Consider the following 27771-nt stretch of genomic DNA (forward strand, 5'->3'; position numbering starts at 1 on the left):
TGTGGGTGGGTGGGGAGGGTGTGAAGTTGGTGGGTGGGGAGGGTGTGAAGTTGGTGGGTGGGGGTGTGGGTAGGTGTTTGTTCCTGGTTGGGTTGAGACCTTGCTGCTCTAGTTGATAGCAGCCCATCCACACACACACACGAAAATAGATACCAGGAAGGACATTGACACGATAACAGGAAACATGAACTTTTTAGCAACAAGAAAAGCGTCTGTGTATGTATGTATATATGTGTGTGAGTGAGGCGTGATGTGTGTGTGTGAGTGAGTGAGGCGTGATGTGTGTGGGTGGGTGAGTGACCGCTTGCCTTCAACAAAGCATCGTCAGGATATATATCAGACAGTGTACTCAGCCACATTGAGTCTTAGGAGTTGATCTGACGAAGTAGTTCCTCTCTCTCTTGCCCATCTGACCGACCAGCGACCACCACTACCATTACTGCCTCAAGAAGTAACTACTACTACGACTATAACCCACTACTACTACTACCCGAAGAAGTAACTACTACTACTACTACTACTACTACTGCTACTACAACCACTACCGAACCCAGGTGAGACAACCCAATATTTTACCCCATTACACTGATAGTACTCAGGTATGAACCGTTAATAGTAGCCAGTCTTTAGTAGTGACCATCTGTACCACAAACTAGAATTAGAAACATAATGATCGTATACCTTCACCATACTACCCTCCCAGCACCATACTACCCTCCCAGCACCATACTACCCTCCCAGCACCATACTACCCTCCCAGCACCTCAGCACTAACACAGCTCTCCTACAGGATGGTGAGGGTCGTTGTGCTGCTGAGCGTCCTGATGATGGGTCTGACTCAGGAAGACTTCTTCAACAAGTACGCCTTCAACAAGGTACTGTGTGTGTGTGTGACTTTTCCACAAACTTTCTATGACCAAACCTAACTCAACCTAACATAACCTGACTTAACACTAACACTAATCTAACCTAACACTAACCTAACATTAACGGTAATCTAACCTGACTAACACTAGCACTAACCTAACACTAAATTAATACTAACCTCTGATCTACAGGTAATAAGCAGTTGTTTCGGGTCAGGTGAATACGGTCACTACCTATCACAGATCTCCTCAGCTCAGGTCAACTGCAACCAACAACCAATCACCGCCTTCCTCGCTGCCCCAGGACGTAGTAACCCAAACGTCTATTATTCCTCCCGCCCCCTCTCATCCACCCAGGTGAACAAGTGGTAGATTTACTCATTATATTCTTCCGGTGAGGTGAGTCAGCGGTACACTGACTCATCTTACTAATTTGGGTGTCCCTATAGTTAAACTGACTCACCGTGCCACTTGGTTGATTCATCCTCACCTACTTACTCATATTAAGAGTTGAGTAACTGGCTATTTACTTACCTTACTCTACAGTTACTCTATAAATAACCATAAAGTAACTGTATGTGACTTAAAACATCAAAAACATAACAACACACTTGATGAAGTTTACAAAACGTGACGTATTTTGCTCCGTGTCTCAGCCTTTCAGTAAAATAATAAACAACTCCTGATTTATGTACTGTACAGCCCTGTAAATGTATTCAATGCATATTATATCATTATGTCTAAATCTAATATAAGTGTATATTTTCAGCCACCGGCTGCAACTCTATTAATAAACCGTTTATTATTATCATTATTATTATTATTTATATTTCAAAGCTTTCAATATGATCAATAGAAACATAATTATGTAGATAAATACACACGTTATACAGGGTGAGTCAAACGTCTCCAGACACAGGCAAAATGATCACTTTATTATACAATCACTTGTAAGTCACAAAATATGCTCTATGTGGGCACCATTATACTGAATGCACATACGGATGTGTTCCTCCCACTCATGGCGAACGCGCGTTAACAACTCTGGTGTTATGCTCACACACTCATCACGAAAGCGTTCCTTTAGCTGGACCGTGTTTTGTATCTTCACCTGGTGCACTGTGGCCTGCAGGTGCCCCCACAAGTAAAATCAAGGGGGGTGAGGTCTGGGGACCTCGGAGGCCACTCCACGGGACCACGGCGGCCAAGGGCGCAAGCGGATACCGTAATGGGGTGGCGCCCCATCTTGCTGAAATGTAATGGTGCCCCCATAGAGCATATTTTGTGACTTACAAGTGATTGTATAATAAAGTGATCATTTTGCCAATGTATGGAGACGTTTGACTCACCCTGTATATACATTCCACCGTATACAAAAAAATAAGGAAAAGATAAAAATAAGAAATTCGTCCCAGAGTTTTAGTTTCCTTTAAAATAATATTCTTGTACTAAAGAAAATAAATTCCTTTTATCACCAACTCAACAGATATTTGACGCCTCGTATATACTACATGTAAACTGCTCCCCTTACTCACTCTCTTAACATCCCATCAGACAGGATTAAAAGTCTACTGATAATAAAATATTCATAAAAAATACGTGTCTATCTATCTATTTCCTTGCAGACTTCACCCTCAAGCGGCTTCAACCCCAGACGGAACAACCCACGCTACACGCCCGCTACCAACCCCCTTAATCCACGCCCACTCACTGGCTATAACCCACGCTACACGCCCACTACTAACCCACGCCCACTTACTGGCTATAACTCCCGCTACATTCCCACTACCAGCCCTCTTAGCCCACGCCCACTCACTGGCTATAACCCACGCTACACGCCCGTTACTAACCCCCTTAACCCACGTCCACTCACTGTCTATAATCCCAGCAAGCCTTTTACGAGCCAATCAGGATCCCAATTCGATGTCCCCATCAGCCAATCAGGATCCCAATACGGTGTCCCCACCAGCCAATCAGGAGTCCACTATGGTGTTCTAGGCAGCCAATCACAACCGCCCTTCCCCCAGCCAAATATCTATCGCCCTTCTACTCATCAGGTGAGTCTGCTAGAACACACACACACACACACACACACACACACACACCTAAAAGTAAACAAATAATTTCACTTTTATTTAAATTTGTTTTGTTATTATAAGTAAGAAGACACATTATGCCAGGCTATTTAAGTAATGTAAGTAACATGGTCTTCAAGTAATATAAGTGTCCATTAATAAGTTCATTTCTAACCACTATGACTTAATTTCCCCATTAATTTCTATATTAAGACTTGGTTGACATATGATTTAAATATTATTGTCTCTTAAAAGATCAGAAACTCGTATGCAAATTAGCTTCATCAGTTACTAATTGTTTATATTATTTTTTGAGAGTTAATGTCTCTTAGTTTTAGGGTAAGACGAGAGAGAAATTGAATTATCTCTTTCTCTGTCTGGCTGTCTCTCTGATTTGATTTGATTTACTTAGTTTTTTGTTTGTCAACGCTTCGGTACTCTCCCTCTCTCTCTCTCTCTCTCTACCTTGTATGTCTCTCTGTTCACTGTATGTTCCTCCGTTGCTTCAGTGATAAAACTTGTACGAAATTATGTAAGTTATCATCATTATTTACTAATTACTAACACAATTGTGGGATTTTTATAACTACATATATTCATTTTGTATTATTAAAAATTAATTATTTGGGTCGAGCTTTAATTTGGAGTTTCTTTACCCCAAATTATCTGAGAGTTACCTGTTATTTCAGTTGACAGTAATTACTTTTTCTTCATATGTGACCCAGACTTTAAAAACGACATAATTAGGATGATAACTAATAATCAACAAAAGCATAATTAGGGAAATGAATAAAATATGATATAGAAATAAGTAAGAAATATATAAATAAATGTATAATGAAATAGAATAATAATTAACCAGTATCATTAAGAAAGTCTCCTTCCCCTCAGAGTACTGGATCACCCGGACACAACTCTCGTCGCCAGTACTCATGGGACTACGACTCGATAACTACCTCCATCCACGACCTTAACGCTGCCCTCAGTAACATGACCTGTGTCTTGACCTCTATCAACGCCGTCAGTATTACCTCTATCGGGTCAATCTATCCCTTATTTTGGGGGGGGGGGAAGGGGGTCAGTTTTAGGATAATTTGGGATCGTTTAAGGTTATTTTAGGTCAGTTATGGTTTATATTATGTCAGACTAGTCCATTAATTGCTTATCTAGGCCGTGTCAGGTCACACCAGAATATTGTAGGTCATTTTTACGTCATTTTAAGTCAGTTGTAGGTCATGTTGATATAATCTTGGGGTCACATTTACTCTTGGTCTGTTTATTGATTCATTCACCCGTTTTCTCTGTTGTCTTCCCCCATTTATTCACCCGTTTTCTGTGATGTTTTTCCCACAGATCGACGGAGACTTAAACATTAAATACGAGGCCTTCATAAATTACTACAGCGATCGGCCACTCGACGCCTCTCTCAAGGGTGATCTGGTGGATGGGGTCAATATGTGCAGGTCTTATGTGGTGAGTCTATCTATCTATCTATTTATCTATCTATCTATCTATCTATCTATCTATCTATCTATCTATCTATCTGTTTATACCGGCCCATTTGTTTTGTTTTAATGTTTTAACCATCTCTCTCTCTCACACCCCCCCCCCCCAGGAGTGTTTGCCAGTGGAACAACTCAAGTCTGGTCTGCCGTGGAAGTTACATCGTCTGTTGGACTTCCTCAAGTGCGAGAAGAACTCCCGCTTGACCTCCTGCTTCAAGCAAGACCTCAGAAATAACCTTGACCAGTTCGACCTGTCAGCTCTACCAGACGACGGGAGACGAACCGAGCCTGTCGACCAGTTGATGACTATCCTGGTAGGGGCTGGCGATATGGAGGTCTTTTAAGTGGTTCTCTGTCAGCACCTTTCTCAGTCAAGTGTCTTTCTCAGTCCAGTGTCTTTCTCAGTCCAGTGTCTTTCTCAGTCAAGTGTCTTTTTGCATTTTTCCGTCAGTGTATTATACAGAATCCAAATACCTTCTGGTTTACCTGACGAAGGGAGTCTCTGCAGGTATACTTCACTTCAGGTATACTACACTACAGGTATACTTCACTACAGGTATACTTCACTACAGGTATACTGCACTACAGGTATACTTCACTACAGGTATACTTCACTACAGGTATACTGCACTACAGGTATACTTCACTACAGGTATACTTCCCCTCTTTCTAGTTTACAGTAAACCGTAAAGTGTCCTTCAGGCTGTCTACACTTAGGTCCATTTAACTTGTAAACAAAGAAGTGAATCAGTGTTTGTTGTTAATAAAAGTACAGTGACTGTTGTGTTTAGTTTACCTGAGGATAATAATAATAATAATAATAATAATAATAATAATAATAATAATAATAATAACAATAATAATAATAATAATAATAATAATAATAATAATAATAATAATAATAATAATAATAATAATAATAATAATAATAATAATAATAATAATAATAACAATAATAATAATAATAATAATAATAATAATAATAATAATAATAATAATTTTCCTCTTCGCATTAATATATTATTATCATTATTACCATTCTTGTTATTTAATATTTAAAAAAATTACTATTAATAATATGAACGTAAACACTATGCAACAAGTCTTGTACACACACACACACACGTACACTCACACTATGCAACAAGTCTTGTACACACACACACACGTACACTCACACTATGCAACAAGTCTTGTACACACACACACACGTACACTCACACTATGCAACAAGTCTTGTACACACACACACACGTACACTCACACTATGCAACAAGTCTTGTACACACACACACACGTACACTCACACTATGCAACAAGTCTTGTACACACACACACACACGTACACTCACACTATGCAACAAGTCTTGTACACACACACACACACACACACACGTACACTCACACTATGCAACAAGTCTTGTACACACACACACACACACACACGTACTCACAGTGTGTAACTAGTCCGGTACACACGACAAAGCTCCGCCGGGTATAGCTCCCTCGACACATCTCCTGCATGACGTCAGCGTGTTATTGCCAAGGATGGACCTTCACCTTAACTCTGTCATCCAAACTCTTCACCTTGAACCATAACCTTCTGCTGTGACCTTGATTTTGGTCCTATTGTATCAAAAAATATTATCCCTTTGTCCTAAATCATTATTCTAAAAATATGTAGAGTTTGATGATGATTGTTCTTCTCGTTGTTGGGATATTTAAACAACTACTTACATTATGATAGCTGCATCCGTCTTAAGTGTACATTGTATATTGTATAACATGATAATATATCCAACCATATTATATATGTTTTCATTATTTTTTACTCCTGGACATTATTATTTCCACGTACTATATAATATAACAAACTTGTGGGTTAATTAAGAAAATTTATGCTTTAGGTATGTACAGTAGTTGCTGCCACGCGAGGATTCAACTCACGTGTGGGCGACACACACACACACACATACACACACAAGAACACAATGCACACAAACACACACATCACACACATACACAAAATAAAATTCTCACTTATGTTAGAGACAAATATACACAAAGACACCTGACCGGTGCATCCTGTGGCCTTGGTGAGAGGTAACTCCACGACACTAATGCAAAAAAACATCTCTGGTCCGGAACATATAATTCTCTGTGTTTATGTTTTACCTAATGATGGCTGAGTCAAGGTTGTGTGTGTGTGTGTGTGTGTGTGTGTGTGTGTGTGTGTGTGTGTGTGTGTGTGATTGTTTGTGTATGTATGTGTGTGTGGGGGGGGGGTGCGCGCGCGCGCACACAGGTTGGTGTAATGCGTCTAGTATGGCAGCTTTATGTCAGTGTTAAGGTGCAGGCATTGCTTGCACCTCTCGCTTTCAGCTACCGCCGCTGGCTAGCCCTCGTGGCGAACAGGGAAGCAACTTGCGTAAGTCTTCCCCTGCCAGTACACAGCCTCTTCACCATCAACACTCCTGCTGTGCCTCCTCGTGGCAACACACGGTAACTGGGTGCCTCGTGGGCCCAGGCTAGACCAGCAGGGGATCTCGGAGTAGCAGTTGGCCCCAGAGGGACGGCGCATAGGCCCACTGGCATGTGGTCACGTCCTGGTGCCTACCAATCACTGTCACCAACTGTAGGAGGAACATCGAGGCCACCATTGTCCATGAACAACTACGCTGGACTGGCCATGTTACCTGCATGGATGACAGTAGACTGCCAAAGCAGCTACTTTTCAGTCACCTAACGAATAGTAAACGTAACGCTGGCGGGCAACTGAAAAGGTATCAGGATAGTCTTAAGACAAACCTGAAAAAGCGCCAAATCGACCCCCTCACCTGGGAGACGATTACTCCACACCGTAACGCTTGAAGTAGCACGAAACGAGAAGGTGCCAATACGTTCGACTTGGCCCGACCCGACTACATACCAAGGCAGACAAGCGCCAGCGCCGAAAAGACCCTGCAGCCGCCCCTCCCGCACTATATGTAGCCCTCCACACGTGTCACATCTGTGGACGACACTGCCGGTCCCGTATCGGCCTCTTTAGTCACCTCAGAACTCACCAACGTAGGTGACATCCTTAATAGCTCGTATCGGTTTATCATAGTAGGATGATCGTCATACTCGATTCCGAGTGACAGCAAAGTAGTAGTAGTAGTGTGCGGAAGGTAACATAGAAATATATAAAGAACATATTACAACAGATAGGGCAAATCCAGACTTCAGTTACGGGGTGTCCAAGTGTAGGTTGGGGGTGTCCTTGGGAAGGAAAGGGAGGGACAGAGGAAACAAGGGAAGGGTGGAAGATATAAGCAGGCAACCGTACCACCACTTTCTCTAACATAAACAACAACGGTAATTACTCTCTGACATCACACTTACCTGATCACGAGGATGTCATTGAAGATGTATAATACAGGGGAGGTATATTAAGGGTATGTAAATGAGATGATGATATTTTATATATGCTTATAATATTAAAGGTATGTTCATGATTTATTACCCAACCTAACCTAACTTAACCTAACCTAGGCTAGGATAGAATGCAATATCCTCGATAGTGGTAGATTTTGAGATGGTAGATGATGCGTACAGTGGAGAGGAAGAAGTGCGTACCAGGCGTAAATAGTTATGTTGCCTCACACGACCCTGAAGCACTGTCAAGGTTGTGTACCGGTGGAGCAAGCGACCACACCCACCTCCACACACACACGGGGGTCATACAGGAAGGGAGGTCCGCTATCATCATTACGCCACCCTCCTCCCTTCTCTCTCTCTCTCCCTCTATACATATATAAAGCCAGGAAACATTATCTGTGTTGCTTGCAGTCTGACACGCGCTTGTTAAGGTAAGGACATGAACGAGGATCTTACTGTGACGCTGAGGGTACGTAGTTGTTCTCTGTACTTGTTTTGTTCATATAGAAGAACTTTTAAGATGTTTACGTGATTTTAGTTTACTTTATCCTCTTTACAACTCATCGGTCTGTTAGCCGCTTGGGCGATCGGTCACGTCTCTGTTACACACTGTTGGCAGGCACTGGGCATGCACCGGCTCCTGAATGTATCTGAACCTGCTCCAGTGTTGGTCAAGTCTGGTCTTGAAACAGCTCACACTCGGTGCCGTCACAACAATCTCTGGCAGGTTTTTACAACAGTTCACAACTTTCCATAAAAGTTTGCCCTGGCAGTTGACTGAACTCTTGTGACATTTTCAAGCCTAAAGCTGTGACCTCTCGTGGGGGGGGGGGTATCCGGCAGCTCCAGATATGGGTACTCGACTGAGAAATGTCTTCTGTGTCAAAGCACTTGGACCAATTTTCTGGATCTTCATACGTTATTTGCTCATTTATCAGGGGATTTGTGAACGTAATTTGTTCACCCACATTCTACAATATCCTCTGAACAAGTTTCTAAGTCAGTGTACGTAAATTGTTCATCTAGAAGTCCTTCGAATAATATTGAGGCCCTGTGTACGTGTTCTGTTCATCTAGATATGTCTTCAGAACAACTTAAATGATTGATGTACTTGACTTTAAGGGTTAATGACTCTCTGTACGTGATTGGCCCATAGCTAACTCCCAGCCCTGTCGAGTCTCAGTTCAACCTTTATGCCATTTTGTCTCACCTTACTGTTTACGGTCTTTATATACCAACACTGCCTAAGTCTATCTATCTATCTATCTATCTATCTATCTCTATACATTTAGCTGAGACTAAATTTGTATTAGCAGGCAGGATGGTGGTGGTGTGGAGGGCGGCCCTGAGTGTGTGGGTGTTGGTGCTGATCCACGTTGTCTGCGGCCAGGAAGCCTTCTACCAGAACTACGCTTATACCAAGGTACTACTACTGCTACTACTGCTGCTACTTCTACTGCTATGACTACTGCTACTACTGCTGCTACTACTACTACTGCTATGACTACTGCTACTACTGCTGCTACTTTTTTTTAAACGTGGCCTCCATCCTCCCCCAATAGCCACACCTTCGCCGCCATTTTATTACCTTAAAATTAAATATCCTACAACTACTACTACTACTACTACTACTGCTATGACTACTACTACTATTACTAATGATAATAATAATAATAATAATAATAATAATAATAATAATAATAATAATAATAATAATAATAATAATAATAATAATAATAATAATAATAATAATAATAATAATAATAATAATTATAATAATAATAACAATAATAATAATAATAATAATAATAATAATAATAATAATAACAACACGAAAAGCATGTGTGTGTGTGTGTGTTTGTGTGTGTTAAAAACGTCCATAATGTGTCTATAAATATCAAGTGTTGCATAAGAGTGTTAAGAAGGCGTGTGCGTTGTGTTTCAGGTGATGGGAGAGTGTCTGGGAGAGAGAGTGTACCAGGACTACCTACAGAGGGTGGCAGTAGCGAGGAGAGAGTGTAATACCCAAACCACGACACACAATAGGCCTCCTGGATCGTCTCGGCTCACGCCCTTCGCCTTCAACTTCCCTCAGGTGCGAGCTGTTTTTTGCCGTTCTTAAAAAGGTCAAATACCTTCAGATACACGAGTCCTCACAGGTCAAAGTTCACGAGATGCTGACAAATTAGTGTTTTTGTTTATTTTAATGTTGATGTAGTATTGTTATTACCATCTGAGAGAGCAGTGTGTGTGTTGGGGTCGATTAAACTGAGGCCATGTGTGATTCCATTCATTGGTTCCGCATCCACCTCTTCACCCGCACTTTGCAAGGTTAAAAAACCACAACCATGATGTAATTTTACAACTGAAACCGCAGCAGCGCAACACTCACAGGGTCTAAAATCGCCCCCGCACCGCTCGTAGTGTCATGGGTCAGCTCAGGCCGAGTCAAAAGTTTGTAGGTGACTTCTTTTCAGTGTACACCGGGCCAGCGAGGTCTAACTCTGGTACCTCAAGATTTCCTCACGCGTCACTACAGACGGTGTTCCCGCCCGGTGCTCCACACTAGAGTATTACCGCCAGGTGATGACACGACTTCTGCCTCTCAACTTATATATAACTCTACTTTCTTCCTGCAGGGAGGGACGGTGCAGCAGCCTGGAGTATTTTCCCAACCACCTGGAGTATTTTCCCAACCACCTGGAGTATTTCACCAACAACCGGTATTTTCCCAGCCATCTGGGGTATTTTCACAACGGCCTGGGGTATTTTCCCAACCACCTGGGGTATTTGCTCAGCAACCTGGGGTATTTTCCCGTCAGCCGGGAGTATTTTCACAGCAACCTGGAGTATTCTCCCAACCGCCAGCACTGCAGGGTGAGGGCGGCTCCCCCCAGCAGGTGCTCCACCCAGGGTCCTTCATACCCTCAAGACAAGGCCTCCCCTTCGGCCCCCGCCTCCCTAACTTCCGCCAAGTAGGTTAACTTATCAATTTAGTATTTAGTTAGTGAGCAGCCAAGCTTAGAGATATATTAAAGAGACACTAACCTTTGAGAGACATCAAAGAGAGACACTAACCTTAGAGAGACAGAGACACCCCTAAATATCATTACTGTCTCTCTGAAGCGTGCCGATCAAGCGTGTTGGCCAGACAGGTTCAAACAATTTGCTAATTAATGTTAAATATTTAGACCAATTCTGTATTAGTTTTTTATATAATATATCTTGAATTTATATATTAACATGCTCTTGATACTGACCTCTGCTTGAATCACTCGCTTGAATCTCTGTATGACCCCTGTTTGACCTTATGACCCCTGTTTGACCTTATGACCCCTGTTTGACCCCAGAAGCGGGCCCTGGTGCTGGGGAGGTCAGAGATACAAGACGCCATGAAGAAGGTGTTGGCGTTGGTGGGTAACTTCACCTGTGTTCTCACCAGACTGGGAGTGGTGAGTTAACCTAAGCATTATTAACATGTTAGATTATGTTAACATTAATGAAGTGTTAGATACGTGTTGTTAATATTAATGCTAGATGTCGGTGTCAACATTATTAACTTTGTTAGATATCAATATTGTTAACGACCTATAGTATCAGTATTTAACATGTTAATTAACGATATTAACACATAATAACTAACGATGTTAGCACGTTTTTAGATAATAACTTCCAATATTATTACTATTTGTCATATTAAAAGCCGATATTAACACTACTTTACACGTTAACACCTGATATTAACACTATTTATCATGTTAACTCCCGATATAAACACTATTTTACATGTTAACTCCCGATATTAACACTCTCTAACATGTTAATTCCACGCAGGTTAACAAGGAGCTGGATATTAACTTTGAGGGATTGGCAACCAACGTGTTCAACCAACCTGTTGCTGTCCCCTTGAAAAATGACCTGATCTCTGCTATTGAGTACTGTAGGGATATGGCGGTAAGTCTCTCTCTCTCTCTCTCTCTCTCTCTCTCTCTCTGTCTGTCTCTCTCTCTCTCTCTCAGTGTCGGTCTAATAGCATAAATATATATATATATATATATATATATATATATATATATATATATATATATATATATATATATATATATATATATATATATATATATATATATATATATATATATATATATATTCTTTACACAGGACATGACAGTATCACCTCAACATCCAAAATAAGTCTCAGTAACCTTGAAATTCCGGGGACGATTATAAAGAGAACGCCAGACATCAACACGTAAACATGAAGGTTATTCTGTTCTGTGACTCGACTCTTTTTGAGGAGAATTAATCGTTTATGGTTCTATCCTGGTATGCTTCGCCAGTCATTTTTTGAGTATCAGTCATGGTGATTCGTGAGAGAGACGGAGAGACAGTGGGAGGTGGAGAAGGAGAGAGAAAGAAGAAAAGCTTTTGATTGCAGTCGCTTATGATAGGGGAGATATAAAGAGAGAGAGAGATGAAGTAAGAGAACTAGAGGTTGAGAGAGAGAGAGAAAGAGGGAGACAGAGAAATTAAGAACACTAACTCACTCACACATAACATAAACTTAAGTAAAACAATGCATACCATAATTTCGTCACCTGCGCACGTCTCACCCGTTGTGTCTTCCTCTTAGTCACAATTGTCTTTCATTCTCTTATTTCCTTCCATTTTCTATCTGTCACTCCATTAATCATTGATTTATTCTTTATTTATTCTTTACTACGTTTATCAAGTATTTATCACTTGTACTAACCCACACAACTATTATTCAACTATAGTGTTCAAATTATAAAAAATCACGTTTAAATTCAACATATCACGTTCAAATTCAATATACCACGTTCGAATTAAATATATCACGTTCAAATGCAATATACCACTTTTAAATTTCTACATATCACGTCCAAATTAAATATATTACATTTAAATTTTATACTTTCAGCTATGTTTACCCCTTGAGAAGCAACAGTCAGCCGTCCCGCACCAGCTACAGCGTCTCAAGGCCTTCATCAAGTGTGAGAAGGAGGAGCGACTGTCTGCCTGCCTCAAACACGACCTCAGGAAGAACGTACACCGAGTCGACCTCAGCCTCTTGCCTAATAATGGAGGGAGAACGGATGACTTGGAGACATTGTTCAGTTTGTTAGTTGGCGCCGAGTCTGCCAATGAATTAGAATTGATCTAGAAAGAGAAAGACAGAGAAAACGAGAGGATTAGAAAAAGGAATTTGTGTACGTTGAGTCTAACTATTAACAGTGCGTAACAGAGACGTGACCGATCGCCCAAGCGGCTAACGACCCGATCAGTGATGAAGAGGATAAAAGTAAATGCTCGTTCTCTGAGCTGACTGGAGACTATAAACTATTAACTGGTCTAAACTATCTCTTATATACAAAAAGCTGTCTAACTAACAGGAACTGGTCTAAGCTGGTCCCCACACCGGGGATCGTTATAACATCTGAATTCTCTATAAAACTACTTCGTTACAGAATATCTAAGTTACCCCGACACGTTTTCTGTAATACACTCATTTTCATCTTTTCTTAGATGGATAGATAAATAGATAGATAGATATATAGATAGATAGATAGATAGATAGATAGATAGATAGATAGATTTTCAGTAAAATCTTAATGTAATAAATTATATTAATATTTCTTTTATAATTATAAAAAATACTATATAATCATGCATAATTTTCATAAATAAAACATTGAAATATAAAATCGTTTCATTTACAAAAGAAAATATAATTAGCAACTGGTAAATTGTCATTAAAAGCATAAATACTAACGTTCCATATATGAAAACCCTAATCACAACTATCAGTTAATTCCTGAATACTGTCGATAAGGAGAAAGATGTTGGCGGAGCAACGAGTGGCGGCAGCAGTGAGGGAAAAACAAACCAGGACTAAAGTATTATACGTTGTATCTTATAGTATAAAGTTAAGAAAATGTTCCATTACCTTTATAAGTCTCTCGTACGTCCCCATCTGGACTACTGTATAGGGGCAGGGAAACCTTACCTCCAGAAAGACTTAACATCCCTAGTAAAGGTGCAACACAGACTGACTAAGATGATGACTGAACTATTATCTCCATTATCCGGGTAGACTTAAGACTAACAACTCTTCAGACAAGACACAGTAGGGCAGATCTCAGAGAGACATTCACAGTCTTGAGAGTGATGGACAACGTGAACCCAGACCATTATATGTGATGTCACGCACCACCAACAAGAGGGGTACAAGCTCCCCAACATGTCCTGCTGAACGAACATAAGGAAATACTTCTGCACACACAGGCTGGTAGACCTATGGAACAGTCTACCAGTTAAAGCTGTGGTGGTGGTAGACCTATGGAACAGTCTACCAGTTTAAGCTGTGGTGGTGGTAGACCTATGGAACAGTCTACCAGTTCAAGCTGTGGTGGTGGTAGACCTATGGAACAGTCTACCAGTTAAAGCTGTGGTGGTGGTAGACCTATGGAACAGTCTACCAGTTAAAGCTGTGGTGGTGGTAGACCTATAGAACAGTACCAGTTTAAGCTGTGGTGGTGGTAAGACCTATGGAACAGTCTACCAGTTCAAGCTGTGGTGGTGGTAGACCTATGGAACAGTCTACCAGTTAAAGCTGTGGTGGTGGTAGACCTATGGAACAGTGTAGACCTATGTACCAGTTAAAGCTGTGGTGGTGGTAGACCTATGGAACAGTCTACCAGTTAAAGCTGTGGTGGTGGTAGACCTATGGAACAGTCTACCAGTTAAAAGCTGTGGTGGTGGTAGACCTATGGAACAGTCTACCAGTTCAAGCTGTGGTGGTGGTAGACCTATGGAACAGTCTACCAGTTAAAGCTGTGGTGGTGGTAGACCTATGGAACAATCTACCAGTTAAAGCTGTGGTGGTGGTAGACCTATGGAACAGTCTACCAGTTAAAGCTGTGGTGGTGGTAGACCTATGGAACAGTCTACCAGTTAAAGCTGTGGTGGTGGTAGACCTATGGAACAGTACCAGTTTAAGCTGTGGTGGTGGTAAGACCTATGGAACAGTCTACCAGTTCAAGCTGTGGAACCAAGAACAGTACTGAGCATCAAAATAGCCCTAAACAAGATTATCAAGAACAATGGAGGGATCCTACACCGGCCACTGGCTCCTTCCCTCTGCAAGGCCACCTCCAGTGGGTGGCCATTAGGTAGATGTATAAAATATGCACAAATTTACTGAAACGAAGAATTGATGTAGATGATGTAGAAAATGTGATATATTCGTAAAATATAGATAGATAGATAGATATTCAATAATCGTCATACAAGTTTTTACAATTAATAATGATAATAATAATAATAATAATATATATATATATATATATATATATATATATATATATATATATATATATATATATATATATATATATATATATATATATATATATATATATATATATATATATATATATATATGGCCACTTAAACCGTGTTGTGGCGCTGTAGGAGACACGGCCACCTTAAATGTTTTACGATGGTGTTTTTCGCGTGTTGTCTTGGATGGCGACACCACTACAAACAACATTATAATGACACTTGAGTTTTATTAATAGTGGACCTTGATGGCGGACAGCAACCTTTACCTGTCCAAGTCATAGTTACCCCGAAATTTTTATTTCTTAGATAGATAGATAGATAGATAGACAGACATACAGATAGATAGATAGATGGACAGACAGATAGATAGATAGATAGATAGATAGACAGACAGACAGACAGATAAATGGACAGACAGACAGATAGATAGATCGATAGACAGCAGGGCCGTAACCAGCCTTGATGGCGTCCAGGGCAAGGTCTGAATTTGGCGCCCCCCTTCACAGCTCCCCACCACCACTAACCCTCCACTTCCACCACAAATAATTATATCAACTAAATTTTAATTAATATAAATATTGTAGCATAATAGTATGGTTGTATCAAGGCTTGAACAAATTAACTTCAAAAACGGGAATAATTTTCTATCAGTAATCACCAATTTGCTGCTCAAAACGCACATGGTCTACACTCAGTTCAGAAAATACCATAACTTTGTGGATTGCTTAACTTTTCATTATAAAATTCAATACTAATCTTGGACAATTCTGATGACAGATTGACCAGACATTTCTGGTAGAGTAATCTTTTCGTTTTGTTATTTTCCTTTGAAAAAAATTACTTTAAAAAATTCATAGGCCCCCTTACCTTGGCGCCCAGGGCGGCTTCCTCTTCTGCCACCCACTAGGCAGTGACGGATTACGTTTAATAGGGGCGTGAGGCACAGATCAACTTGGGGCCCCCTACCCTCAAGGTGTGTGTGTATATATATATATATATATATATATATATATATATATATATATATATATATATATATATATATATATATATATATATATATATATATATCAAGAACAAAATATACCAAAATTTATCAATGGTTTCATCAATATTAAGCTTCTGCAAAGTAACACATTCAATGTTCATAAGAGACAGAAAATTGAGACGTTGCTAGAACATCGTTGAACGAAGTTCATGTTTTATATGCTTCAACTTCGAGAATCTTTGGATTTGGGGGCCCCTTAGAGTCGGGGGGCATGGATTATCCGGCCCTGCCACTAGGTACCCCCTGATAGACAGATAGATAGATGTAGGAACCTTTGAGAATCCATCTTTAAATCGTTTCTCTGTCTTCACCTCCCCCCCTCCATCCCAAGTCTATCTCTCTCATAAATATTTTCCTCACAATTACATCTTGTTGATAATTTACCACTTGTGTTATCACGTAGGATGTTGCCATGGTGATAACCAGCTGACCAAGGGGGTATATAAGACCCCAGACATCCCTCCTGGCCACACACGACTGAAGTGGACAGCTAAGCCCACACCTGCTGCTGCTACTGCTCTGTGACGACATAGTTCAGGTATGAGGAACACCGCTTCTGGTGTTCCGTGGTCTTCTTCAATGTTCAGGCATTATTACCGACCTACCTAATTTACCAAATGTCCATCGTAACAAGAGGTAGCTAAGACGGGCAATATATGGTGATGGCCTGTGTAGGATCCCCCATTGTTCTTGATGATAGTCTTGTCAAGGGTTATTTTCACTACCAGTATTGTTCTGGCTTCCCTAGTTCGTGCTGGTAGACTGTTCCATAGGTCTACCACCACCACAGCTTGAACTGGTAGACTGTTCCATAGGTCTACCACCACCACAGCTTGAACTGGTAGACTGTTCCATAGGTCTACCACCACCACAGCTTGAACTGGTAGACTGTTCCATAGGTCTACCACCACCACAGCTTGAACTGGTAGACTGTTCCATAGGTCTACCACCACCACAGCTTGAACTGGTAGACTGTTCCATAGGTCTACCACCACCACAGCTTGAACTGGTAGACTGTTCCATAGGTCTACCACCACCACAGCTTAAACTGGTAGACTGTTCCATAGGTCTACCAGCCTCTGTGTGCAGAAGTATTTCCTTATGTTCGTTCAGCAGGACATGTTGGGGAGCTTGTACCCCTCTTGTTGGTGGTGCGTGACATCACATAATAATATAGCTCGATATATTTGATCAATACCAGTGCCTTCTTCCATTGTGAGCTACTCTGTTTATGACCACACTTTGTTGCCTACCTCCGACCTGGTGCTTCATTCACCTAACTACAAGATTTTACCTGTAATGTCATGCGGTTGGATCTTGGAGACTAACCGCACATATATACTGTAGTCTGTGTTCTATAAAGTTCTTCTGTCGTGTTCACACTCTGAAAAAGTGTGAAAAAAATTGTTTAAATTAGTTATTGTATTTTTTGCTGTTCCTCTAATACATATAAAATGGTTGAGGTGTTCTGGTGTAAATTAAGCTGTTATGAGGTAAATTGAACTTGAATCTACTGTTTTTATTGTTTAGCCATCATTCCTCTCTCTCTCTCTCTATCCCATGTTCACTTTTTCTCACCCAGGATGCTACGAATTGTGTTAATGATGATGGTGGTGGTGGTGGGGACAGCTCGGCGACGATCGCTTCACCAATAGATATGCCTACATGAAGGTAAACCAATGGGCCCCTTAATTCAAGTCCAGTGAGGCTGTGAGAATAATGGGCAAGGAAAGGTAGATAGATAAATACAGAGGTAGAATAATAGACAATCAGATAAAAAGGCATATTATTTAGTTGAGAATCCTATATCAAATTCATTTTTTTTTCGTCATTTTAGGTGTAAGATTACATTGAAGTTTATATTTATAAAAATAATTTATTTGTTACCCAATAAACCCTTTTCTATGTTTGGCTCAACAGAGAAATGGATTCATGGGAAACTTGCTTTTATTTTTATTTTTTTTTGTTCAAAGTATTCATTATAACAAGAAATTATACTGTTTAAGAGAATGGTATTGACTTTCTGACTCACACACATACCATTTTATCCTTCCCAACAGGTCACAGAAGACTGCCTCGGGAAAGTCAAAGCTTACAATTGGAGGAGAAGCATTTCACAGGCAGTCAAGGCTTGTTATGGTGAACAAATCTCTTCCTCCCTCACCAAGAAGCAAATCAAAAGAATTCATTCACGCGATCCGACATTGTACAGGATACTGGCAACCTAGCAAACGTGGGTGATAGATAGTGCATGGATAGATAGATAGATTCATAGATATATACGTAAGGAAATAATCCAATAAAAGATAAACGAATAGAAACAGCCAGACAGATAGTTAAAGAGGCTGACAGATAGTTAAATAGACACACAATTGCAGGATCTTAATTGTTTCTCTTACTATAGACAACACAACATACTGTATATCATTTCTCTTGATTTTTTCTCATTTTTGTATTCATTTACGGCTTTGTTATTATTATTATTTTTTCATTATATTTTTTATTATTAATTAATTAATTATTATTATTATTATTATTATTATTATATTTTCGCCCCTCAGGCCCTGATGTGGGTCAGTAATGGAAGCAAATTGTGAAATAGCTTTAGGATGAAGACAGATAACACACAAACTGTAGGATGATCTTAAAAACGTTATTTCAAACGTACGGTATATTACTCTATCCTCTTCGCCACTGATCGACTCGTTAGCAGCTTGGACCAACCGCCGTTGTTGCACACTGTTGGTAAGTACTGGGCATGCTCTGGCTCCAGAGTATATCTGTACCTGCGCCAGTGTTGGTCAAGACTGGTTTTGAAAGAGCTCACACTCGGTGCCACCACAACAGTCTCTATAATAGCAGGTTATTACAATAGTTCACAACTTCTCAAAAAAATTGCCCTGACAATTTTCTGAACTTGTGGCTTCTTTAACCTCCAGGTACGAACTCTCGACTGAGAAATGCCCTATGAGGTGCTTATAAACTTGTATTAAATCACCCCTTGCCCGGACATCCTGTAGCCAAAGATGTTATAGAGTCCCTGAAAGCTGTAGGATATGTTTAGAAGCCAAAGGATGAAGTAATAACGACCCTAAAGCCTGTAGGATATTCTTAGATGCTTTAAGATGAAGCTAAGACAACACTCAGTATCCAACAAAAGGTAATATGATCACAGATGCATGTTGTGTTACAGGTACCCAGTCCGTTCTTAACCACCAACACCCAGGCAGCCTATAAACCCATGTTTTGCCCTCAACAAATTGGGCAGCTGGGCCAACGGGGGTACCAATTCGTCTTCCCCTCTGTTCGACAGGTGAGGTTTACCTCTAAACGCCCATGAATATCCATTAGTGTATCGTGATTCATCTTATCTACCCTTATACCCCTTAATTTCCCTTTTGAACACCCTTTAACTAAAAAAAAAAGTTAAGAGAACCACCTACCTTTCACTACTGTATATATATATATATATATATATATATATATATATAATTTGTCATCTCTGTTTAGTGTGGATTTTATTATATTATTATAATTATTATTATTATCACATACCTAATGAATGTGTGGGATGTACAGGTAAGGCAGACAAATGAACCATTGTACGACCTTACAGTCATGGAGAACATCGTCAACAAGGCGAAGGCTAAAATGAGCAACTTTACCTGTTCGATGAAAAAGATGGGATATGTGAGTATCTGTCGCTATCCTGCTCTGAGGTGATGTTATAGTTAAGATAATGTTTATAGTTAAGATAATGTTTATAGTTAAGATAATGTTTATAGTTAAGATAATGTTTACAGTTAAGCTTGTCTTCTAAAGTTACTCTCATAGATAATAATTATTCTGAAGCATTTTAGTATGGTAAATATTCTCTCTCTCTCTCTCATCAATCATCTTACTCCCGCAGCTGGACAATGAGTTCAACCTAAGATTCGACTACATAAAAAAACATATTGAAAATTTTAACCTGAATACCCAGCTTACTAAGGACCTGCATGGCAACATTGACAAGTGCAAGCAAATTTTGGTAAGTGACAGTCAATGCTTCACCATCCTGTTCCTTCCTACATCATCCTACAAGTACAGTATATTATTCCTACACCATCCTACAAGTACAGTATATTATTCCTACACCATCCTACAAGTACAGTATATTATTCCTACACCATCCTACAAGTACAGTATATTATTCCTACACCATCCTACAAGTACAGTATATTATTCCTACACCATCCTACAAGTACAGTATATTATTCCCAACATCCTCAAGTACAGTATATTATTCCCACACCATCCCACATACAGTATATTATTCCTACACCATCCTACAAGTACAGTATATTATTCCTACACCATCCTACAAGTACAGTATATTATTCCTACATCATCCCACAAGTACAGTATATTATTCCTACACCATCCTACAAGTACATATATTATCCCTACATCATCCCACAAGTACAGTATATTATTCCTACATCATCCTACAAGTACAGTATATTATTCCTACATCATCCCACAAGCAGTATATTATTCCTACACCATCCCACAAGTACAGTATATTATTCCTACACCATCCCACACAGTATATATTATTCCTACACCATCCTACAAGTACAGTATATTATTCCTACACCATCCTACAAGTACAGTATATTATTCCTACACCATCCTACAAGTACAGTATATTATTCCTACACCATCCTACAAGTACAGTATATTCCCACACCATCCTACAAGTACAGTATATTATTCCTACACCATCCTACAAGTACAGTATATTATTCCTACACCATCCTACAAGTACAGTATATGTTCCTACATCATCCCACAAGTACAGTATATTATTCTACACCATCCTACACAAGTACAGTATATTATTCCCACACCATCCCACAAGTACAGTATATTATTCCTACACCATCCTACAAGTACAGTATATTATTCCTACATCATCCCACAAGTACAGTATATTATTCCCACACCATCCTACAAGTACAGTATATTATTCCTACACCATCCCACAAGTACAGTATATTATTCCCACATCATCCCACAAGTACAGTATATTATTCCTACACCATCCTGACAAGTACAGTATATTATTCCCACACCATCCCACAAGCACAGTATATTATTCCTACACCATCCCAAGCACAGTATATTATTCCTACATCATCCTACAAGTACAGTATATTATTCCTACATCATCCTACAAGTACAGTATATTATTCCTACACCATCCTACAAGTACAGTATATTATTCCTACACCATCCTACAAGTACAGTATATTATTCCACATCCACAAGAAATTCCTACACCATCCTACAAGTACAGTATATTATTCCTACACCATCCTACAAGTACAGTATATTATTCCTACACCATCCTACAAGTACAGTATATTATTCCTACACCATCCTACAAGTACAGTATATTATTCCTACACCATCCTACAAGTACAGTATATTATTCCTACACCATCCTACAAGTACAGTATATTATTCCTACACCATCCTACAAGTACAGTATATTATTCCTACACCATCCTACAAGTACAGTATATTATTCCACACCATCCCACAAGTACAGTATATTATTCCTACATCATCCTACAAGTATATATTATTCCTACATCATCCTACAAGTACAGTATATTATTCCTACACATCCCATAATATATTATTCTACACCATCCCACAAGTACAGTATATTATTCTACATCATCCTACAAGTACAGGATATTATTCCTACATCATCCTACAAGTACAGTATATTATTCTACATCATCCCACAAGTACAGTATATATTCCCACACCATCCTACAAGTACAGTATATTATTCCTACATCATCCCACAAGTACAGTATATTATTCCTACACCATCCCACAAGTACAGTATATTATTCCCACATCATCCTACAACAGTATATTATTCCTACACCATCCCACAAGTACAGTATATTATTCCTACACCATCCTACAAGTACAGTATATTATTCCTACACCATCCTACAAGTACAGTATATTATTCCACACCATCCTCCAAGTACAGTATATTATTCCACATCATCCCAAGCACAGTATATTATTCCTACATCATCCCACAAGTGCATATTATTCCACACCATCCCACAAGTACAGTATATTATTCCTACACCATCCTACAAGTACAGTATATTATCCCACACCATCCTACAAGTGCATATTATTCCACATCATCCTACAAGTACAGTATATTATTCCTACACCATCCACAAGTACAGTATATTATTCCCACACCATCCCACAAGTACAGTATATTATTCCTACATCATCCTACAAGTACAGTATATTATTCCTACACCATCCACACAAGTACAGTATATTATTCCTACATCATCCCACAAGGGTATATTATTCTACACCATCCTACAAGTACAGTATATTATTCCCACACCATCCCACAAGTACAGTATATTATTCCTACACCATCCCACAAGTACAGTATATTATTCCACATCATCCTACAAGTACAGTATATTATTCCTACACCATCCTACACTACAGTATATTATTCCTACACCATCCCACATACAGTATATTATTCCTACACCATCCTACAAGTACAGTATATTATTCCACATCATCCTACAAGTACAGTATATTATTCCCACACCATCCTACAAGTACAGTATATTATTCCTACATCATCCCACAAGTACAGTATATTATTCCACACCATCCTACAAGTACAGTATATTATTCCTACATCATCCTACAAGTACAGTATATTATTCCTACACCATCCTACAAGTACAGTATATTATTCCTACATCATCCTACAAGTACAGTATATTATTCCTACACCATCCTACAAGTACAGTATATTATTCCACACCATCCTCACAAGTACAGTATATTATTCCTACACCATCCTACAAGTACAGTATATTATTCCTACATCATCCCACAAGTACAGTATATTCCCACACCATCCCACAAGCACAGTATATTATTCCTACACCATCCCACAAGTACAGTATATTATTCCCACACCATCCTACAAGCACAGTATATTATTCCACATCATCCTCCAAGTACAGTATATTATTCCTACACCATCCTACAAGCACAGTATATTATTCCCACATCATCCTACAAGTACAGTATATTATTCCTACACCATCCTACAAGCACAGTATATTATTCCCACATCATCCCCACACAGTTATATTATTCCCACACCATCCCACAAGTACAGTATATTATTCCTACATCATCCTACAAGTACAGTATATTATTCCCACACCATCCTACAAGTACAGTATATTATTCCACACCATCCTACAAGTACAGTATATTATTCCTACATCATCCCACAAGACAGTATATTATTCCTACACCATCCCACAAGTACAGTATATTATTCCTACACCATCCCACAAGTACAGTATATTATTCCACACCATCCCACAAGTACAGTATATTCCCTACATCATCCCACAAGTACAGTATATTATTCCTACATCATCCACAAGTACAGTATATTATTCCCACATCATCCCACAAGTACAGTATATTATTCCTACACCATCCTACAAGTACAGTATATTATTCCTACATCATCCTGCACAAGTACAGTATATCATTCCCATCATCCCACAAGTACTATACAGGTTCCTCGTTAACCAGCCAACCGTTCAGCAGGTTGCTAACCAAACCATTGTTTCAATGGGTTTTTGGGTGATTGGTTCCAGCTCACCGAAAATTGCCTAAATTCAACAAAAAAGGGAATTAGAATGGGGGGTGGAGAAGGAAGAAGAGAAGGCATTGGGGTGGAAGAGAAGTCACCCCATGGCACCATTTCACCCATAAAATTTTAGTTCTCTTGGTGTATTTCAAGATGATTTTCTTTAAATCAACACAGCACTGCATTATATATTGTCAATATGTAAAATATATTTCAAAATGACCAATAATTTGCTTGGAAACACAGAAAAAAAGCATTTAGTTGAAGAGAGTCTCAAGCAAGATGTTACCCACTGAAAACAGAGAGAGACTAACGCCTGTCTGGTGTGTTAACAGGCTGGATGGCACGCCAGAAACTAGTTTCTTTTACCTTCAATTATGTTCAATAATTGTTAAAATGACTAAAAGTTAATATTAAACTTTTTAAAATTATTGAATAGTATAAACTTTTGATATTTACTAAAATAGTAGGGATTTAAGCCTAAAACCGATTACTGTATTGGCAGACTAATACTACAGCTGGTGGACCGCCAAATGCAGCGAAAACATGTTGAAGTCGGTTTCAGAAAAACTCGTTAATCGAGGGATTGCTCGTTAACCAAGTTAAGAATCTTATGGAAGGTAAATCTAAACTCAAATTCAAGTAACCGAGGCGCCACAACTGAGGGACCACTGTATATCATTCCTACATCATCCTACAAGTACAGTATATCATTCCTACATCATCCTACAAGTACAATATATCATTCCTACACCATCCTATCTCATATACATGCACAAAACTCATAAAAAAATGTGTTAGTGTGTGTGTGTGTGTGTGTATGTATGTGCATGTGTTTCTGTTAATATATAATAGTACTATAGCATCAACCAAGTTCCCACCATCTTCAGGAGGTTACCCGAGGACAACACAACACCACTCTCCCCCAAGTTACAGCGAATCTTGACTTTCATCCAGTGTGAGAGGAAGACTCGGCTCGCTGTCTGTTTTAAGCATGACTTGAAGAAATTCCTCGAAAACTTTGACCTCACCAATTACCCTTACTACAATCAAGATGATGATAGAGCTGCCAGTTTCTTGCTTGAAGTCTTTTGGGGTGTTGATTCTGAATTAAAGTTGTATTAGTCAGTCACTCAACAGTATAGGATGCCCCTAGAGGCCCTCCACACAGCATTGGTTACCCCCAGAGTATAGGTTGCTCCCCACTGGCCCCCCCACAGTATACAATAGGTATACCCCCAGAGATCCTCCACACAGCATAGGTTGCCCCTCAATAAGTCACCCACAGCGAGGTTACTTTTAAGATGTAGTATTGTTCATAGGATTTATTTCTCTTTTTTTTGGTGTATGGATAATGAATAATTTGTCTGTCTTGTGACATTAAACAAATGGTAATATCTAATTAATTATTATCCTTTTATACATTTATCATTCTTTCCTCTCCCTCTCCCCTTAGCTTCCTCCTCTCCCCAGTACCTTTCCCTCTCCCTTCCCCACCACTTCCTTCCATCCCCATTACTTCTCTCTCTACCCCCTCCCCTCCCTGACACCTCTCCCTCTACCTACTCACTTCCCCAACCTTGATCATAAATACAGAGGCAACCTTATAGTACCAGCAACATCCATACCAGGAAATACCTTATTAGTTCCCAACTATCTATCACTCTTCCTGGAACTATCTATCTCTTTACCTTCATATTCTACAAACTCATGTTATTATAAAAACAGATTCATATTTACTGTATAATATTTATTTGTGAAAAAAAGGAGAATGAACACTATGATGTGTTTAAAATTTTCCTTAAACTCTTTTGATAACACAAGTAAAATAAATAAGATTAACAACTATTTGGAGGCACACACACAAAAACAAAAAAAACCTTAACTTAATGGGATAGAGACAGTGGTGAGGTGTGTTAGGGTAGCTACTGTACAGGTTATAACACCACGTTGTGCATAATAATTTGCTATCATCACCAAGGTCATCATTAACTCTTACCACCAATAACTTAATACAGTATAGTCTATTAACTCGAAGCTTTTACAACTGAGGCCTAGAGTCAGTTTGCAACCAGGCAGCTGATTGGTTGGTGGACAGATACGGAAAAAATCAATATAGTCTTTTTTTATTTAATCCATCATATTTATAAAGATATTTTCAGGGATAATAACTATTGTGTTGATCTCTGATAATTTCCACAATTGAGGAAGCAAATACTTACCTTGTGAAACACTCTGGTAACATAAATATACGAAAAAGATTCCAAGTTCTCATCAACAGTCTCCACCGTGCTGCGTGACATAATGCAGAGAGTTGGAATTCACGTCTCAGAACTTGTCCGTCATGTTCTTGTTGTCTTCAAGATATTTATGTTACCAGAGTGTTTCACAAGGTAATTTTTTGCTTCCTCAATTAAGGAAATTATCAGAGATCAACACAATAGTTATTATCCCTGAAAATATCTTAATAAATATGATGGATTAAATTTAAAAAAAAAAAATACATGTACTACAGTATTGTGACTTTAACCGTATCCGCCCAACAACCAATCAGCTGCCTGGCTACAAACTGACCCTAGGACTCAGTAGCAAGCTTCAAGATAATACACTAGAACTATCATCACCATTAACTTACTGCGGTATATATCATCATCGAGGTCATCATTAACTTTCATCAACACTAATTTACCTTACTATCATCACCGCTAACTTCCAGTACTGTTCTATCATCACCACTAATTTACTATACCTGTACTAACTTACTATCATAGTCTATCTCATCATTACACATCTTGCAGATTGTGTTCACTTATTATAATAATATCCGTAAATCCATTTTCAAGTCATTACTAAAACAGGTGTTATAACAATACACAAATACTGTTTAAAATATGATAATATATTCCTTTTCTTGAGCAACCAATATAATCTTATACAGTACTGTACTGTAGAACCTCTATACACCAAAATTAAATTTATTTTCGGACATTATCGGGCGCTAAAGATCGCCCCTATATTCATACGTGCGCTTGAACGTCTGTGCATGGGTGTTCCATTCTCATCTCCAAGTTTTTTCTTTAATCATAAGGGATACGAGCACATTAAAATTATTTTTTCCACAAATTCTGTGGCATAGGTCACTGACCCACATTGGGGCCTGAGGGGCAAAAATTTAATACTCCTGTAATAATAATTCAGATAAGTAAAAAAAAAAAAAAAAAAAAGCTGCCTATCTACCAATTGGACAAACTAAAATCGTTCCGGACCACGGGAGTTTCCGGACCACAGAATGCCGGACTACAGAGGTACAACCTGTACTGTACTTACAGACAACACTTTACAGTACGAAACAGTCATATCAGTGAAAACAGATGTTGACAACAGTTCAGATAAGCAAGGTTATGTCCATAGATTCACATTTTGGGGGCTTTTGCTTTTTCTGGACTGGGGTCTGCCTCAATTAGTCTGGTGTATCAAGGTAATGTACTAGTACTGTACTGTAGTAGTAGTAGTAATGTTAAAATAATAGGAACATTTGTTATATCCTTAATAAAACCAAAGATCCACATCCTCAACAGCAAAGTAACAATGTTATAATTATGCACCTATTATACCTATTGTACAGTATAATGGCAACTTTCGTGTCCATCAAAACAACTAACATCAACACACATACAGTACACATTTCATTCTGTTTTTATACAAAATGTTTCACACCGTATGACATTGTTGTCATCTCACAAACAAAAATGTAAAT

The 27771-nt window shown here is 39.1% G+C and overlaps 2 protein-coding genes and 1 long non-coding RNA gene across 3 annotated transcripts; all 3 read left to right on the plus strand.

The window, feature by feature from the left end:
* Positions 1 to 519: 519 nt before the first annotated feature.
* LOC121854504 lies at positions 520 to 5225 on the plus strand. Its single transcript, XM_042349184.1, has 7 exons — positions 520 to 554; positions 791 to 875; positions 1059 to 1223; positions 2492 to 2923; positions 3833 to 3961; positions 4295 to 4414; positions 4557 to 5225. Exons 2-7 carry the CDS (start codon positions 792 to 794, stop codon positions 4788 to 4790), a joined length of 1164 nt encoding a protein of 387 aa, XP_042205118.1. The 5' UTR covers positions 520 to 554; position 791; the 3' UTR covers positions 4791 to 5225.
* A 3050-nt stretch (positions 5226 to 8275) lies between these two features.
* Positions 8276 to 13480, plus strand: LOC121854505. The gene is made up of 7 exons (XM_042349185.1): positions 8276 to 8297; positions 9183 to 9289; positions 9812 to 9961; positions 10506 to 10841; positions 11217 to 11318; positions 11701 to 11820; positions 12809 to 13480. Exons 2-7 carry the CDS (start codon positions 9188 to 9190, stop codon positions 13049 to 13051), a joined length of 1053 nt encoding a protein of 350 aa, XP_042205119.1. The 5' UTR covers positions 8276 to 8297; positions 9183 to 9187; the 3' UTR covers positions 13052 to 13480.
* Positions 13481 to 16739: 3259 nt separating this feature from the next.
* LOC121854506 lies at positions 16740 to 25411 on the plus strand. The gene is made up of 7 exons (XR_006086558.1): positions 16740 to 16817; positions 17862 to 17950; positions 18340 to 18512; positions 19473 to 19592; positions 19859 to 19969; positions 20190 to 20309; positions 24905 to 25411. It is a non-coding gene; the product is annotated as an uncharacterized LOC121854506 (long non-coding RNA).
* The last annotated feature ends 2360 nt before the right edge of the window (positions 25412 to 27771 follow it).

The sequence above is a fragment of the Homarus americanus genome, unplaced genomic scaffold, assembly GCF_018991925.1.
Source record: "Homarus americanus isolate GMGI-L3 unplaced genomic scaffold, GMGI_Hamer_2.0 scaffold31887, whole genome shotgun sequence".
Classification (NCBI taxonomy): Eukaryota; Metazoa; Arthropoda; class Malacostraca; order Decapoda; family Nephropidae; genus Homarus; species Homarus americanus.

Excerpts from the sequence above, each read along its gene's own strand:
- LOC121854504 (XM_042349184.1), top strand. The coding sequence starts at position 792 with ATGGTGAGGGTCGTTGTGCTGCTGAGCGTCCTGATGATGGGTCTGACT. Across the intron at positions 1,224-2,491 it reads GCCCCCTCTCATCCACCCAG|ACTTCACCCTCAAGCGGCTT; the intron begins GTGAACAAGTGG and ends ATTTCCTTGCAG. Across the intron at positions 4,415-4,556 it reads ATATGTGCAGGTCTTATGTG|GAGTGTTTGCCAGTGGAACA; the intron begins GTGAGTCTATCT and ends CCCCCCCCCCAG.
- LOC121854505 (XM_042349185.1), top strand. The coding sequence starts at position 9,188 with ATGGTGGTGGTGTGGAGGGCGGCCCTGAGTGTGTGGGTGTTGGTGCTG. Across the intron at positions 11,319-11,700 it reads TTCTCACCAGACTGGGAGTG|GTTAACAAGGAGCTGGATAT; the intron begins GTGAGTTAACCT and ends AATTCCACGCAG. Across the intron at positions 11,821-12,808 it reads AGTACTGTAGGGATATGGCG|CTATGTTTACCCCTTGAGAA; the intron begins GTAAGTCTCTCT and ends TTATACTTTCAG.